Source organism: Thamnophis elegans, chromosome 12, assembly GCF_009769535.1.
Source record: "Thamnophis elegans isolate rThaEle1 chromosome 12, rThaEle1.pri, whole genome shotgun sequence".
Lineage (NCBI taxonomy): Eukaryota > Metazoa > Chordata > Lepidosauria > Squamata > Colubridae > Thamnophis > Thamnophis elegans.
The window spans coordinates 11,557,421-11,574,804 of record NC_045552.1 but is presented as its reverse complement, the minus strand read 5'-3'; the positions used below and the strand labels follow the sequence as shown (position 1 = coordinate 11,574,804).

Sequence of the window (17,384 nt, the reverse complement as noted above, 5' to 3'; positions counted from 1 at the left end):
CTAATCAAAGACAGAAGCAAACTGGAATTAAGGAGAAATTTCCTAACAGTGAGAACAATTAACCAGCGGAACAGCTTGCCTTCAGAAATCGTGAGCGCTCCACCACTGGAGGTTTTTAAGAAAAGACTAGAAAGTCACATCTGAAAATGGTATAGGTTTCCTTGCTTAAGCTGGGGGCTGGACTAGAAGACCTCCAAGATCCCTTCCAGCTGTATTCTATTCTTCTATTGCTGTTTTACAAACATTTACACTGGTATGTTTCCATCAATATGGAGAAATTGCTACTTTACAGGAGCAGCTTGGCTCACATTTAAATCTGCTCCTTAACCATTTATGAATTCTGAAATGACTACTAAGGGTTGCTTTGTTACATCAGTTCTCACCTGTGACAAGAACTTATGATTTATTCATAAAGCTGTGGTCGGGATAAAGCCCAAGGAATCTGCGCACAAAAGGCACTGCTTATTTTTAAGGAGTAAGGGATTAGCAACTATTACGACAAGCATTGCCAAGTTCAGGAGTAATTGAAGTAAGCTTTTGATCCCTGCAGCATTTGTTAAATATTCACAGCAGATAGAGAATGGGTTTCTTCTTACGCCCCAGGACACTGTTACAAACAATCTGCCTTCATCTTCTCAGTTGTGTACAATTTTCAGAGACTTTAGAGATTACAAATAATGCTTACGTTAATATTTCCACTTGAGGCATCTGTAATTCAGATGTAAAATGCTGCGTGGGTCTGAAGGCCTATTGGAGTTCTAAAAACACTGTTTTTCATGCCAATTTGTTGTGTTTGGCATTTTAGCTTGTTGAAAGCAACCGCCAGATCTCACAAGCACTCACCAAAGTAGCAAAGCTTGGAGTTTGTTGTTGTCTCTCTGGATTTTGCAGAGAACAAAGCTGTGATTACGAGCTTCTAATGTTTGTTTTTCATAGAGACAAGTGGTTTCTAGCTCTTATTTCTTCTCCCAATTCCCTATCGTCCTTTACAGGTCGACAAATCAGAAGAATTACTTATTCTTCTGACACAATTAAAAGAAAATCATAAGCAATGAAGTGGAATGGGATATGAAGCAGAGATGATCTCAGGCAGAGAAAGAATAATGGTTTGGTTTTTTTTTTTTTTTTTAAAAGATGAAATCTCCCTAGGATAAATTTCCTTGTGCAGGGAATTTTAAGATGCAAACCAGTTTTCTCTCCTTCCGGTTGAATAATCCAATGCCAGTAATTATTGGGGGGGGGGGGGAGATGAATTAACCACCAGAAGACCAAGTAGAGACAGTTTTATGTTACAACAGATGTACGCAGGGCACAAAATCAACTGACACTAATGGGGATCTGGAATTAAGCATGCAACCGAGGGAATAGTAAAGATATTAGACAAAGCACACATAACAATTTGATGAGGCAAAGATCTCTTTTCTTTTCCACGATTTTTAAACCCAGATGAAGGAAAGATGATCTGTTCAGAACATGATTTCAAGAATCAGTCCCTGGTAAATAAGAGGCAATTATGAAAAGGCTAATGGGTAGCAGGATGTACTTAATTCCTTGCGTTCAAATGAATAACTCCCTTGACATCTATGGAAGAGGCCCATGGCTTTCTATAGGGATGAGGCATATTTTGTCACTACTGCCTGGTATGTATGTATGTATGTGTGTGTGTGTGTGTATGTGTGTGTGTGTGTGTGTGTGTGTGTGTGTGTGTGTATCCCCTGTTTCCCTGAAAATAAAACCTCCCCAGATAATAAGCCCAATCAGGCTTTTGAGCGCATGCGCTAAAATAAGCCCTCCTTGAAAATATTGCAACACAGCAGCAGCCATGAGGTGACCACGCTTAATGCCTCCTGCACCTCAAAAATAATAAGACCTCCCCAAAAATAAGACCAAGTGTTTATTTCAGAGATCAAAAGAAAATAAGACCCTATCTTATTTTCAGGGAAATATGGTATATAGTATGTCTAGTCTAGAGAAAAGAAGGACTAGGGGTGACATGATAGCAATGTTCAAATATTAGAGGCTGCCTCAATGCAGAGGAGGTCAAGTTATTCTCCAAAGCACCAGAAGGCCAGACAAGAAACAATGGATGGAAATTAATCAAGAAGAGAACTAGCTTAGAACTGAGGAGAAATTTGAACCGGTGGAACAGGTTGCCTTCAGAAGTTGTGAATGTTCCCTCACTGAAGGCTTTTAAGAAGAGATGGACGGCCACTTGTCTGGAATGATATAGTGTCCCCTGCTCAAATGGGGCTGGATTAGAAGACCTCCAAGGTCCCTTCCAACTCTGTTATTCTATTTACTCTACGTTTTCAGTATCATAAGTTGGAGGGCCACCCACAACTACTGATGGAAATCAAGACATCCTTGACAAGATAAGATACAACTACTACTGATTGAAGGGATGTGGTGGCTCAGTGGCTAAGATACTGAGCTTGTCAGTCAGAAAGGTTGTCAGTTCAGCGGTTTGAATCCCTAGTGCTGCGTAACAAAGTGACCTCCCATTACTTGTCCCAGCTTCTGCCAACCTAGCAGTTCGAAAGCATGTCAAAATGCAAGTAGAAAAATAGGAACGACCTTTGGTGGGAAGGTTACAGCGTTCCGTGCGCCTTCGGTGTTGAGTCATGGCAGCCACATGATCACAGAGACGTCTTCGGACAGCACTGGCTCTTCGGCTTTGAAACAGAGATGAGCACCGCCCCCCTAGAGCCAGAAAGGACTAGCACGAATGTGCGGGGGGAAACTTTACCTTTACTACTGATCGTATATTTACTCTGGTTTTAGAAAGAGTATCTTTTTCAATTTCAGTTGATGAGAACAAAACACAGCCATGCTTATATCTTTACTGGGTGACTTTCTTCTGCCATGAGCAGAACAAGGATGGGATGTTAAGTAAGCATTTGATCGTATCCATCTGGCTTTTCCTTTATTCTCAGGTTTTCCCCGAAGCTGCTCCTGCCTTTTCTGCTCCTGTAATTAATTCTCCGTTTAAAACCGACTTTGTCACTTGATTGATTACAACCTCTCCAAATCTCATGCCCTCCAGACATATGGGTCTTCAGCTTCACAAAACAAAGCCAACTGGGAATTTCTAGGCTCTGGATGTTCAACATTGCTGGAGGGCACCAAAGCCGGGGAAGCCTGATTTAATATATTTGCGAGCTGTTTTGAGAAAACTCCAAATGTGCATATGGATATGAAAACCTATTTTCTCTGCATTTTGCAACTCAGCTTTGAATAGCCTTGAAGCTTTTCCTTTATCCTGGAGCTATTAACTCCCCAGTTCTACTCTAGCTATGCTTTCTATAATGGCTGAGCAAGCTAGATTTTGAAGCCTTATATATTTACTAGATTTAAGCATCGCCTTTCTACTGTAAGCACTCAAGATAATTAAAACTGATGGCTCCAAACTGCTCCTGTTTACTTCCAATTCAGTCAAGTGTACTGTAGAGCTTGACATGAAAGTCACAAATATTTGTAGCTCCCAACACCTACAATTGTTGTTTAGATGTAAGAACCCCTGCAAACTGTGTGAGTTCTGCGAGTCCCTTGGACTGCAAGGCGATCAAACTGGTCAGTCCTAGAGGAGATCAACCCTAATTGCTCTTTAGAAGGCCAAATCCTGAAGATGCAACTCAAATACTTTGGCCACCTAATGAGAAGGAAGGACTCCCTGGAGAAGAGCCTCATGCTGGGAAAGATTGAGGGCAAAAGAAGAAGGGGACGACAGAGAATGAGTGGCTGGATGGTGTCACCGAAGATGTAGGCATGATCTTAAATGGACTCCAGAGGATGGTAGAGGACAGGAAGGCCTGGAGGAATGTTTTCCAAGGCATTACCATGGATCGGACACGACTTCGCAACTAACAACAAGATGTAAGAACAATTATAAATCGTTCCATTAGGATATATGTAAGAAAAACCCTGTGAATGAATGTAGCCACAACTTGACAAATTTCAGCTTGCATGACTTCTTCAAAGACAGTTTTAAAGAGAACATTGGAGCGACTAAATAGAATTTTAAAAAATGTGTCCCTTGGGGGAAAAAAATTAAAGCTATTGCCCGTGTGGGGAAAAAATCCTCAAAGAATTGAAATACTAACAGTTGAAACATAATAAAATGCCTAATAAGGTTAGGCCAAGAAAGAAAAAAAAGAAAATATAATCTAGATAAGAGGTATATAAGACAAGGAGAAGAATGTTAAAAGGATTGCATTAGAAGCAGGAAGTTTGCCAGACATAATGGTTTGGGGCATTAGCCCATCAAGATGTAAAAAGAGCACTTAGGGAAGGCAGAAATATTATTGAGAAGTTAAATGACTGCTTTGCATCTGCCCAAGACAAAGGCAAGGTTGGCAAAATAGATCCAAATTGTTCTCCACCAAGGCAATAAATCTGAAGAAGTGACACAAACGGAATCATCTTTAGAGGACACTTTAGAACAAACAGATAGATTAAACTCATAAATCACCGGCAGCAGATGGAATTCTCCCAAGAGTCCCGAAGTAACAGATAATATGAGCTCGCTGTAACAATAACACCCAATTCAAGAAAAGTGGTTGTGCTTTGCTGTCTGAGAAAAGGAAGACGCAAAAAACATAAAATAACCAACAACACTACACCTCAGAATTATTACACAGTTGAATGGGGATCACACAAGAACCTACCAAAGAGATGCAAGACACTGGCATTCGGTGGTGGGATTCAGCCAGTTCGCACCTATTCGGGAGAACCGGTTGTTAACTTTCTAAGCAGAGAACTGGTTGTTGAAAGAAATCTCCTTTTGGTTTTTTTCCACTTTACAGGGCTAATCCTGTAAGGAAGGCAGGAAGGAAACATTCTGGTGTTGTTTCTAGCCTAATCTTTATTGCCCTGCTTATAGAAACTGCCTCTCCAGTTAACCCTTATCACATTAGATCATCTAAGGCGAAGCGCCCATCGATGTGAGTGACATTGAGTTGGCCACGCCCACACAGTCACATGACCACCAAGCCACGCCTACCCAGATGGTCATTAGGGCAGAGAACCGCTTGTTAAATTATTTGAATCCTACCACTGTTGCCGTTCAATCTATTTTCAGAGAGAGAGGGAGGGAGGGAGGGAGGGAGGGAAGAGAAGAAGAAGAAGAAGAAGAAGAAGAAGAAGAAGAAGAAGAAGAAGAAGAAGAAGAAGAAGAAGAAGAAGAAGAAGAAGAAGAAGATATGAAATAAACCGAAGTAGCAAATTCTCAGCCAAAAGCTGGTCAAATATCTGTTTTCATTTTGTCATTTTATTAAAGCTTATAGGCCGCCCTTTTCCCTGAGGGGACTCAGGGCGGCTTACAAATCATGGGAAGGGGAGTGCAAGACAAAAAAACATAAAACTGTGCGTGAGTAATAAAAAAGAAAATAACAATAAAACACAACTTTCATTCAACATTCGGGTGGGGCGGATTAGAATCTTATCCCCAGGCCTGACGGGATAGCCAGATCTTAAGGGCTGTGCGGAAGGTCTGGACGGTGGTGAGGGTACGAATCTCCACGGGGAGATCGTTCCAAATGGTCGGAGCTGCTACTGAGAAGGCTCTCCTCCGCGTAGTCGCCAGTCGGCACTGACTGGCGGATGGAACTCGGAGGAGGCCTAATCTGTGCGATCTGATAGGTCGAAGGGAGGTAATCGGCAGGAGGCAGTCTCTCAAGTACGCAGATCCACTACCATGGAGAGACATTTGGCCTGTAACTCTGCACAGATCCTTTTGGCATTTTCCAGATGCTACAAGCTCGCTTAAATCCACTTTGCCACCCACCTTCTAATTGGTGTGCTTTCGAAAACCCCAGGCACCTGAAGCCAATGTCATTGATGAAGACTGGCAGCAGTGGGATTTACTACGTGATCTCTCTCATCTGTATAGGATACTACTATGAACACTGACGCAGCAACAAACACAAAGGAAATGATGCGTGGGGCTAGTGGCCAAAAGGGACTAAGTTGGGGCCTGGTTATTTAAAATATACAGCTGTAAGCAAAGCAGTTCCTTCAAGCCACCACCTATGGGTACAGCAAGTTGTAGCCAAGTCTTTTTCAAGGCAAGCTGGATTCCTGGAGAATTCATGGATGTGTCTGTATAGTTCTGTATAGTTCATCAACAGCACTGATGATGTTACCTAGTTTGGTAATGGAATATGTGCAAGAAAGCCACCAAGCTCAGAGCGCATCAAGAATCCCACAGTTCAATCCTGAGTTACAAATATTCTCTTCTATCTGTACAGTTCTCTTGACAATAATATAGAAGAGGCTGGCACTGCCTTTTTCTAGGATGTTTTCTCAATCCTCAGGTTAGTCCTCAGGGATGGTGTTTTCTCGTGGCCTCCACCCAAGCATGAACCAGATCCCATTCCGAGTAGTTTCCAAGATCAGCTAGGACTGCTTAGATTAGTAGTAGTCAACCTAGTCCCTACCGCCCATTAGCGGGCGTTCCAGCTTTCATGGTGGGTGGTAGGGGTTTGCTATAACTCTGCTTTATAAATTTTATAAAGTGAAGTTACTTCCCTACTTTATAAATCACCATTAATATGGAACCGGTGGGCGGTTAGAAAATTTTACTACTAACAGAGATACAAAAGTGGGCGGTAGGTATAAAAAGGTTGACTACCCCTGGTTTAGACACTGCAGTCAAACGACTATTTGCAGGTTTTGTTTTGAAGTCTAAACAGATATGAATGAATGTGTGAGATATGTCTCCATGCAGAATGATTCCCGGGATGGAGGTTCTGAATCTAAACATCCTCTTTTTCCTCCATAATGTGAGGATACTGCTTATGTAAATCAGCCAATTATGTTGACTGGGGAATTTTGAGAATTTATTTATTTATTTATTTATTTATTTATTTATTTATTTATTTATTTATTTATTTATTTATTTATTTATTTATTTATTAGACTTATATACCGCTTCATAGGGCTTTCAGCCCTCTCTAAGCGGTTTACAGATTTTTTTTAGCAAATTGAGCAGCAAGTTGCCCCCACAGTCTGGGTCCTCATTTCACCCACCTCGGAAGGTTGGAAGGCTGAGTCGACCTTGAGCCGGTGAGATTTGAACCGCTGAACTGCAGATCACAGTCAGCTGAAGTGGCCTGCAGTACTGTACCCTAACCACTGCGCCACCTCAGATTTGAAGTCCTCAGATCTTAAAGTTTGGGAAACCTTAGCGTAGACCAGGGGGTCGTCAACCTTAAACACTCAAAGAGCCATTTGGACACATTTCCCACGGAAAAAGAAAACACCGGGAGCCACAAAACTATGTCCTGACCGGCCACAGAACTAGCATATGTAGTTGAGTTCAATGCAGCCTAGAACTGTGTTGGCTTTTTCGGCAGGGCAGACATGAGTCACAAGGAAAGTTAGGGGAGTTGAAGCCTGCTTGATAGGTGGAAGGGAAGGTGCCTTGAAAGCTACTTACCAGTTCATCCCGTTGAATTTCTTGGGACTTGTAGACCATGCCTTTGACATCGGAGGCAGACACATTGACCTATGGGATGGATGGGGAGGATGGTTTTCGATTTAAGTTATACAGTCCGGGGGAATGCAAAGCTGGATGGGTAATCTAGCAACATTATCTTCCCTCTTAGTGCAAAATCTTTCCAGCCACATGAGACAATTGCAATCTCATCCTTTACCGAATGCATATAGCTCCTTTACTCCGATATATATATATATAACCTAAATAGAGATGCATTTTCTCTCCTTCAAGGTGGAACACAGGGAAACATGCCCTGGTCCTCCACATAATGGGATAATGGCAATGCATCAACCTTCACAAGATAGCAATTATTCATTTGAAAGCACACGCATCTCAAACGTCTCCTCGGGCATAGCAAAGTTAATACATGGAAAAGAGATGGGCTCGGCACATATCACTGCATATTTTTAAAAAATGTGCCAGGCTTTGAACTACCACATCAACAATGGACAATCCTGAAGAGGAGTCACACCTCACACGGCAACTATCAGGACCCCATGTATAAATGGGGCATAATGTCCTCCCCTCAGTTTGACTGCGGGGTCCCACGTCAAACTGTAGATCGCGCTGTGATCAGCTGTGGACATTTATTAACCCAGTAGCTGCACTTCAAATGGTTAGCTGGCCTAGACGTTGGCATTTGAAGAGTGATCTTTTAAACCAGTGTTTCTCAACCTTGGCCACTTGAAGATGTCCGGACTTCAGCTCCCAGAATTCCCCAGCCAGCAAATGCTGGCTGGGGAATTCTGGGAGTTGAAGTCCAGACATCTTCAAGTGGCCAAGGTTGAGAAACACTGGTTTAAACATTTATATTTTACTAGCTGATAACCCAGAGTTGCCCGGATATTTATTTTTCCTAATCTTGTATTAGACAGGAAAAGGAATGAATATCTATAGTGTTGCGCCTCCTGCTCCTGTGCTCCCCCCCCCATCCCCGGGTGTGTGGACATGACACCACCACTCCCGCGGCCTGTTTTGGGCCTAATAGGCCTCCCTGCAGCCTCCTCAGAGCAAAAATGGGCCACGGGGGGGGGGATCATGCTGTACTCCCCTGTGCTTCTCTCCCCCTCCTCTGCATGCATGGCAGAGACCTGAAAATAAGCTGGCTGGTGGGAGGTGCGCGCGCATGCACGGTGGAGCTTAGCTGGGCTGTGCATGCTACACACACACACACACCGAGGAGGTGTTAGGAGTGTCTTACCCCCACAGTATTTCTTTCCAGAGAGTAAGTCATCTGTGTACCAAATTTGGTTGAAATTGCTCGAGGCATTGCAGAGTTATGCTGGAACACACCCACACCCACACAGAGGAGGTGTTAGGGGTGTCTTACCCCCACAGTATTTCTTTCCAGAGAGTAAGTCATCTGTGTACCAAATTTGGTGGAAATTGCTCGAGGCATTGCAGAGTTATGCTGGAACACACACACACACACACACACACACACACACACACACAAACCTACTAATCCAAATGAAATGTTAATATGTATTGCTAATCCATGTATGATATGCCATATGCTAAATAAATAAGTGAACTACATATAAGAAGCCTGTTGCCATTTTTCCATGTTGAATCAATGACCTAAAACATTATTCCACCCCCCACCCCATCCCCCCTGCCACCTAAATGGCTTTAAGATGTGTGAGAATTCCCCAGCCAGCACATTTCAGCCAGTTGGAGTCCATCCATCTTAAAGCCACCAAAGGTTGAAAAACACTGATCCAGAACACCAAATGATAAAGAGAGTTGGTACAGGCTTTGGCCGCCAATCTCAAGCAACGTTGATGGCGCCTTCTTCTAATCTGACCTCATTCTGAGCGATGTTATGAGATTAACCCTCAATATTAAGTAATCAGCTTAAAAGCAAAAACCTCCATTATGCAACAAATAATTTGAGGTTACAGAAACATTGCTGCCTTTGAATAATGTACCACATCAGGATTCGTAAGAACGTAATAAAAAGGAGGGTGGGGAAAACACCACATATATTGCTCTGAATTCCTTAGGGCAAGGTAAGATTAAGAGATGGCTCCATCAATTTTGCTTGATACCAATGACCAAAGTCTATATAATATATGTGGGTATATGCATATTTGTTTGTTTGTTTGTTCATTTATTTATATTTTTGTCATGTTTATATAGTGTAGAGTGGAGGTGGTGACCCTTTGAGAGCTGCATGCAACGAAATTCCATTTTAACGCGTGCTGATTAGTGTACATTCAAAGTGACAATAAAGTTATTCTCAGTCTAAGCCTGACCTTGAAAGACCATTCTTAAATTTTACTTCACCCAACGTTATAGCAATCGCAGTTAGACTTGTATACCACTTCATAGGGCTTTCAGCCCTCTCTAAGCGGTTTATTTTTTTATTTTTTTATTTAATTTGTATGCCGCCCACTCTCAAAGAGACTCAGGGCGGTTTACAATAAAAAATGGGGAGGGAGAGACATACAAAAATGAGACAACATTAAAAGAACACAACATTCACAACTGAAGGTGGGGCTGGACAATTCAACAGCCCCAGGCCTGCCGGAACAGCCAGGTCTTGGTCGCTTTGCAGAAGGCCAGAAGGGTAGTGAGGGTCCAGATCTCAACCGGGAGATCGTTCCAGAGGGCCGGAACAGCAACAGAGAAGGCCCTCCCCCAGGAAGTTGCCAGCCGACATTGACCGGCAGATGGAATCCGGAGGAGGCCTAATCTGTGCGATCTTATAGGCCTTAGGGAGGTAATTGGCCGGAGGCGGTCTCTCAAGTAGCCAGGTCCGATACCATGTAGGGCTTTAAAAGTAACGACTAGCACTTTGAAGCATGTCCGGAGACCAATGGGAAGCCAGTGCAGCTCGCGGAGGATAGGTGTGACGTGGGTGTACCTAGGTACACCCGCAATCGCTCGCGCGGCTGCATTCTGGACTAACCTTGAGCCAGTGAGATTTGAACTGCTGAACTGCAGATAACAGTCAGCTGAAGTGACCTGAAGTACTGCATCCTAACCATTGCGCCACCTCGGCTCTCAAACGTTGTGTTTGAGCATTTAAGGAGAGTGACATACAATAAGGAAAAACTTACTTTAGGTCTCTCATATAATAACCCCATGTGTCAAGGATTACACGATACAATTCAGAGACTTTGCTGAAGGTTGAAGAAATGTTTTGCCTGAAGAACACAGATTCTACGATGGGTTATATTTCTGAACAGCGCGAAAGCAGGAGTGTCAAACTGGTGGACCACGGGCCAGGTGTGTCACTCACACACACACACACACCCAGAGGCCACACCCACCCCAGCTCTACGAAGGGGGAAGACGTCGTAAAACATCACGTGACGGCAACATGACACCGTGAGTTTGACACACCCGTGATTTAAAGCGACAATAAAGTTATGCTAAGTCTACACTGACTCTCTTTATCATCCAGATGTTGCTGAACTCTAAGTCTAAATTGCCATTAGCCCAAGGATTGTGGAAACTGTAGTGCTTCTCAACCTTGGAAACTTGAAGATACGTGGACTTCAAGAACTTTCCAGCTAGCTAGGGAATGGTGGCTAGGGAATTCTGGGAGCTGAAGTCCATGTATCTTCAAAGATCCACGGTTGAGAAGCAATGTCCTACAGGGCCTCATATAATTCTCTCTCCATTTTGGAAGAAATTGTAATAAACAGCCATAAAAACAAAGGCCAGAAGACCTCCTCTGCACCTACCTTATGTTCATACTCATACAGCAGGGCTTTGTCACTAGTTGGATAGTCATATTCTGCCAGCCCTGAAGCTGAAGAGAAGAGAATCAGGTGAGGGGAGAATTAGAGAGGCCTTGGTTGGTAACAATCCACACGCCCATTTCCTTTGGTCCCAGTCATTGCTACTAAAGCCTACAGAGAAGGACTCCATGAAGAATTAGAGCTAAGAACTTACCTTTCTTGTCGGCCGCTTCAGAATCTGCCCATTCCCCACACAGCATCAGAAGCAGAGGAGGAGAGCATGGCAGAAAGGAAAAAAGAGAACAGAAAAAGAAAGATAATTTTGAGAAGAAGAGGCGAGAGACACGCAAAACGATGCTGAGACAAGGGAGACAAAGTCCCAGGAGCAGGAAGAAGGGTCCTCGCTCCTCCAACAACAAGAGATAATAAGTTGGGTGGCGAAAGAAGGCTTGCTTAAAGCATTTCCCTTAACTACTTACTGAATGAACTCCTTTTCTAACTTCATACAATACAGGGAACCAAAATCTAATATGGGAAGTCCTCAGGTTGTGATGGAATTTGGGATCGGAATTTCCATTGGTAAATAATGCTGTCATAAAGCAGGACGCAAGGCACGCACAACGCTTAGAGACAGCAATCCTGGCAGTTCCAGTTGTAACCCGTGACCCATCAAATGCGCGCCCGACAAAAGCGCGCCGACAAAACCATGGCGAGAAACCCATGATGTCGAAAGCGCTCCCACAAAAGAGCGCCGACAAAACTGCGCCCACAAAAGCACAATTAGGGTTAGGTAAGGGTTAGGGTTAGGGTTAGGTTTAAGTTTAGGGTTAGGGTTATTACGTTGTTTTCGTTGTTTTTTGATGGTGCGCTTTCGTCGGCGCGCATTTGTCAGAGCGCCTCTGTGCGCTTCTGCGTGCATTCGTCAGCACGATTTTGACCTCGCGGTTTTCTCACCGCGCTTTTGTCAGCGTGCTTTTGTCGAGCGAGCATTTGTGAACCGTTGTAACCCAGGGGCAGGGGTCATTAAAAGAGGACCTCATATGACTGAGTCCTGAGTGGTGTGGTGGAACTCTCGCCTGACAATCAGGAGATTGTGAGTTTGATCCTAGGTAGAGGCAGGTATTTCTCTCTCTGGGCACGTTAAGATTATGTCTGCTGAATAGAACTCCGCATTGGCAACAGGAGGGGCAACCAGCCAGTAAATACTTAGTTCCATTCAGCCGTGGCGCAGGAGGCTGACTAGATCTCACCCACCATGGCCACGCTCACCCAGCAACGGGGCAGTGAACCCATTGCTGCAATTTTTGAAGCCCATCCTGGTCATAAGTCTTTTTTTTAGTGCCGTTGTAGTGCCGTTGTATCTTCGAACTGTCACTAAACAAGCTATTGTAAGTCATTTACTCCTTCTACTTCTTTTGTACTTCTGTACTTCTTTTGATTAAACCAGCAAGGCAGTGCTTATGGGCTCTTAAGCTGCCAATTCCACAGACTACTAAATCTTTCCAATCATGGCCCTGTGGATTTGATTTTTTTAAAAAATGGATCTCATTATTTCATTCCATCAGAGCAAAAAAAGAAAAAGAAAGAAAGAAAGAAAAGAGTTTACCAGCCACATTTACGAGCATATTATTTTTTTGTTCTCCGCCAGGGACCAAGATCAAAACCGGCAATGAGTTTCAGAGCACGGCTTCGCCTTGAATTCTGCTGACTATTTTTCTACTTGTGCCGGAGGCAAAACTGTGGCCGTTACTCTTTGCCATATCTTTGTGCTAAGGGGAAGCTATTGCTAGTGTAACTTTGACATCAGCAGGATGGTAAAAAAACTGGGAAATGGGGGAGGCAGAACGGAAACTGGACTTTTGGAATGCTTAGACCTGCATTTTTCTAATAGCCAGTTTATCAAGGCAAAAGATGTCGGGCAGATTATCTTTGGAAATAGTATCTTGCTGGGCCCTGTATATCTAGAACACTTTGCCCTATATGAGGACAATCAGATCCCATTCCTAATAGCGTTTTCAAAACCTGAAACGTTTGTTCTAAACTTTAATTGTTCCCCATATTTTTTTAACACTTGTGGTATAGCAATAGCAATAGCAATAGCAGTTAGACTTATATACCGCTTCATAGGGCTTTCAGCCCTCTCTAAGCGGTTTACAGAGTCAGCATATCGCCCCCACAGTCTGGGTCCTCATTTCACCCACCTCGGAAGGATGGAAGGCTGAGTCAACCTTGAGCCGGTGAGATTAGAACCGCTAACAGTCAGCTAAAGTGGCCTGCAGTACTGCACCCTAACCACTGCGCCACCTCGGCTCATACCCTAATAGCAATAGCACTTAGACTTATATACCGCTTCACAGTGCTTTTACAGCCCTCTCTAAGCGGTTTACAGAGTCAGCCTATTGGCCCCAACAATCTGGGTCCTCTTTTGACTCACCTCGGAAGGATGGAAGGCTGAGTCAACCTTGAGCCTGGCGAGATTCTAATTGCCAAATTGCAGCTATCTGGCAGCCAGCAAAAGTAGCCTGCAGTACTGCACTCTAACCACTGCGCCACCGAGGCTTTTCATGCTGATTTCATAGGATTATTTTGTTATTTCTGCCTACTGAAAGAAAGGATATCGCTTGTATTGTTTAGATCTATATTTCTCAACTTTGGCAGATTTGAGATGGGCTTCAGAATTCCCCAGCCAGCATCAAGGAAAGCATGCTCTTCTAATGCTGAGTTTATAGTCCTCTCCTTCCCTATCACGTTACAGAATTTCTACATTTTTTCCCCTGCATCTTTGGCTTTAGATAATTTCGCTACCTGTCCTTCTCAACCTGCTTGTATGCTCATTATTATTTTCCTTTAGCGGACACAATCTATCACCTGAACCCAGCCATTTTTACAACAGGAATATGTTTTTTCTATGTTATGGATATCGTTGATACTTTTGGCCTCTTTGAGTGGTTTGAACTGTTTTTCAATTGCAATTCAATTCAATTCAATTCAATCAATTGCAAGCAGAAACTGCCCATCCTTAACATTGTTTGAGGTTACATTGTTCAACTGTTCTCTAGATATAACAACAACAACCACAGTGTAGGCATCTTGGGTGCAGTTCCAAAACAACTGGCGCTTCAACTGAACACCCTCGGCATTGACAAACTCACTACCAGTCAATTGCACAAAGCACTTTTGCTTGGAATAGCTTACATCCTGTGACAGCTAGCTTAACACCATCTAACACCACCATCTGCTCAACCTAGGTCCTTGGGAAGGACTCGATAGGTGGATAAAAAACTCTGGCTGACTACGCAAAGAACCACAATCAGACCCCAAAGGCAGACACCCAGACGGCAGTGAGTTCCAGAAACAAAAATGAATCAACAGACCGTTTTCCTTCTGCTGATTTTAAAAACCTTCCTTCAGTGTCATTTCCCAAAGATTCTGATTATTTCCTGTTTCAAACTGGGAATATACTTTGCACGTACTGCAAACTAAGACCTAGTGAGATGTTTCAGAACTAGGTGGCTTTCTCCTTCTACCTTTCTGACCTTTGGCAAGGACCAGGCATGAAATCCTCTCACCTTCACTACCGGTTTGGAACCGGGAGCTCCAGGGATAAAATTCAGCAGGTTCTGGAGAGCCAGAAGTGGAAATTTTGAGTAGTTTGGAGAACCAGCAAATGCTACCCCTGGTGGCCCCAGTGGGCGGAGAATGGAGATTTTGCAATACCATTTCCCCAGGAGTGGGGAGGGAATGGGGATTTTGCAGTATCCTTCCCTCAGGAGTGGGGAGGGAATGGAGATTTTGCAGTATCCTTCCCTCAGGAGTAGGGAGGGAATGGAGATTTTACAGTATCCTTCCCTCAGGAGTGGGGAGGGAATGGGGATTTTGCAGTATCCTTCCCTCAGGAGTGGGGAGGGAATGGAGATTTTGCAGTATCCTTCCCTCAGGAGTAGGGAGGGAATGGAGATTTTGCAGTATCCTTCCCCCAGGAGTGGGGAGGGAATGGGGATTTTGCAGTATCCTTCCCTCAGGAGTGGGGAGGGAATGCAGATTTTGCAGTATCCTTCCCCCAGGAGTGGGGAGGGAATGGGGATTTTGCAGTATCCTTCCCTCAGGAGTGGGGAGAGAATGGGGATTTTGCAGTATCCTTCCCTCAGGAGTGGGGAGGGAATGGGGATTTTGCAGTATCCTTCCCCAGAAGTGGGGAGGGAATAGAGATATTGCAGTGTCCTTCCCCCGGAGTGGAAATGGAGATTTTGCAGTATCCTTCTCCTGGAGTGGGGGTGGGAATGGAGATATTGCAATATCCTTCCCCCAGGAGTGAGGAGGGTATAGAGATTTTGCAGTATCCTTCCCCTGCCACGTCCACAGAATCGGTTGTAAACAAAATTGATTTTCACCACTGGGGAGCTCGTGCGTGGTGCTTCTGCGCATCCGCAGAGCGCCCATGATGACATCTCACCGCCATTACCATCCGTTCTCCCGAACTGGGGCAAACTGGCAGAACACTACCTCTGGCAAGGACTCAAGAAAGCAGTGAGGAGCAACTCATCTGACCCACCTTCTCCATCACGGCTCTCAGCAGCTAGATCCTCGCCACTGTCCATGGGTAAGAACTCTTCTGTGGTGCGGGTCTCGGAGATGGAGGTAGTAAGAAGGTCATTGGTGGACACCCGTTCAGTTCGCAGGAGCTCCTCTGGAAGGTAGAGAAACGGGAAGTAAGTTATTTGGAGCCCTCTCTTGGAGATTTGAGGGTCTACTTTGTGCGCTACAACAGATCCCATTTTTTTTTTGCAAAGGTTTTTTTTTTATTTCAAGAGATGCTCAGATTAGGGAGCTGAGGTGGCGCAGTGGTTAAAGGCAGCACTGCAGGCTACTTCAGCTGACTGCAGTTCTGCAGTTCGGCTGTTCAAATCTCACCGGCTCAGGGTTGACTCAGCCTTCCATCCTTCCGAGGTGGGTAAAATGAGGACCCGGATTGTTGTTGGGGGCAATATGCTGACTCTGTAAACCGCTTAGAGAGGGCTGAAAGCCCTATGAAGCGGTATATAAGTCTAACTGCTATTGCTATTGCTATAGATTCATTCATTCTTTATAGGAGGACTTTCCTTCTGATAAAAGTCTAGCCCTTCATCCAGTAGGACCGATGCACTTTGCAGATGGACATCTGGCTAGACCAAGGTATTTTACAATTTAAGAAGAAATAATAATTCCAGGTCCTTGGGAAGAACTCAATAGGTGGATACAAATGCCAAATTCAGCCTAAACATCTGGCTGAGTGTGTGACCCACCTATAGGTTCCCTTTACACTGACACTTTTTCTCCTAGTAGGACATTCTACAAAGTCTATGGAGGTTCTCCATCATCCAGATCAAAAGGCAGCTGAACTTCCTTGTTTTTTTTTCCCCTTGAAAACATTTTGCTTTTCCTCCAAGAAGCTTCTTCAGTTCTTCAGAACTGTAAAATTTGGGGCATTCTACAGTGCCTCTTCCTTCCTCTGGATACATATAAAAGTATCTTGAAAATTACTTCCCTTGGGCTGTAGAAATGATACTATGAGAAAATCAATTTAAGTAACCAATCAAACTAACTACTGAACTAACCACTGTATAGTACTTAAGAGCAGGCTGACCTAATTGGGAAGACATCTTAGTCTACAAGCAACAGGGTGAGTGGCAAATGGAAGACTTAATTTAAGAGTTGAGGAGGGATGATATCTGGGATATGAAGGGTACCTATGTCTCCTCGGAGCTCCTGGGTTAGCTGGGGATTCTTGTACAGCAACGCAAGACTTTGGTTCATCCGTTCCTCAATGACATGGAGATGAGTATACACCTGGGAAAAGACACAATAATGGAAAATGGTTTCTTCTAGAGCAGTGCTTCTCAACCGTGGCCATTTGAAGAGGTGTGGACTTCAACCCCCAGAATTCCACAGCCAGCATGAAACGCTCTTCTACAGTCATTGCAAAGGCGCAAGATGGCAGCAATAGGCCGAAGAAAACCATACCTGGAACTTCATTTGTTCAGCCTTTTCAGGATCAGCTGCTGCCACGTGCTGGTAATGGCGGAGAGTGTGGCGCTGATCTTTCTGTTCAGCCCGTACGTATCTCTTCAGAGCGGTCAGGATGCGGTCAGGCTGTGTCAAAAGAGGAGTGTGACATAAATTAGTTGAATCTTGGCTGATTGTCTGCCGTTCCTTCCCCG

At 44.1% G+C, this 17,384-nt stretch overlaps 1 protein-coding gene across 2 annotated transcripts in view; it reads right to left on the bottom strand.

Annotated features, from left to right (window-relative positions):
- The window catches only part of APLP1 (amyloid beta precursor like protein 1), a 58,630-nt gene that overhangs the window by 8,980 nt on the left and 32,266 nt on the right, over positions 1–17,384 (bottom strand). Inside the window, exons 10-15 of one of the 2 annotated variants that reach the window (XM_032228214.1) lie at positions 17,188–17,316; positions 16,914–17,013; positions 15,740–15,874; positions 11,402–11,425; positions 11,191–11,258; positions 7,436–7,504 (exon numbers count right to left, since the gene is read on the bottom strand). In XM_032228214.1, the coding sequence (XP_032084105.1) occupies positions 7,436–7,504; positions 11,191–11,258; positions 11,402–11,425; positions 15,740–15,874; positions 16,914–17,013; positions 17,188–17,316 (525 nt within the window). The remainder of the gene's footprint in view (positions 1–7,435; positions 7,505–11,190; positions 11,259–11,401; positions 11,426–15,739; positions 15,875–16,913; positions 17,014–17,187; positions 17,317–17,384) is intronic. The other variant, XM_032228215.1, reaches the window with a different exon arrangement.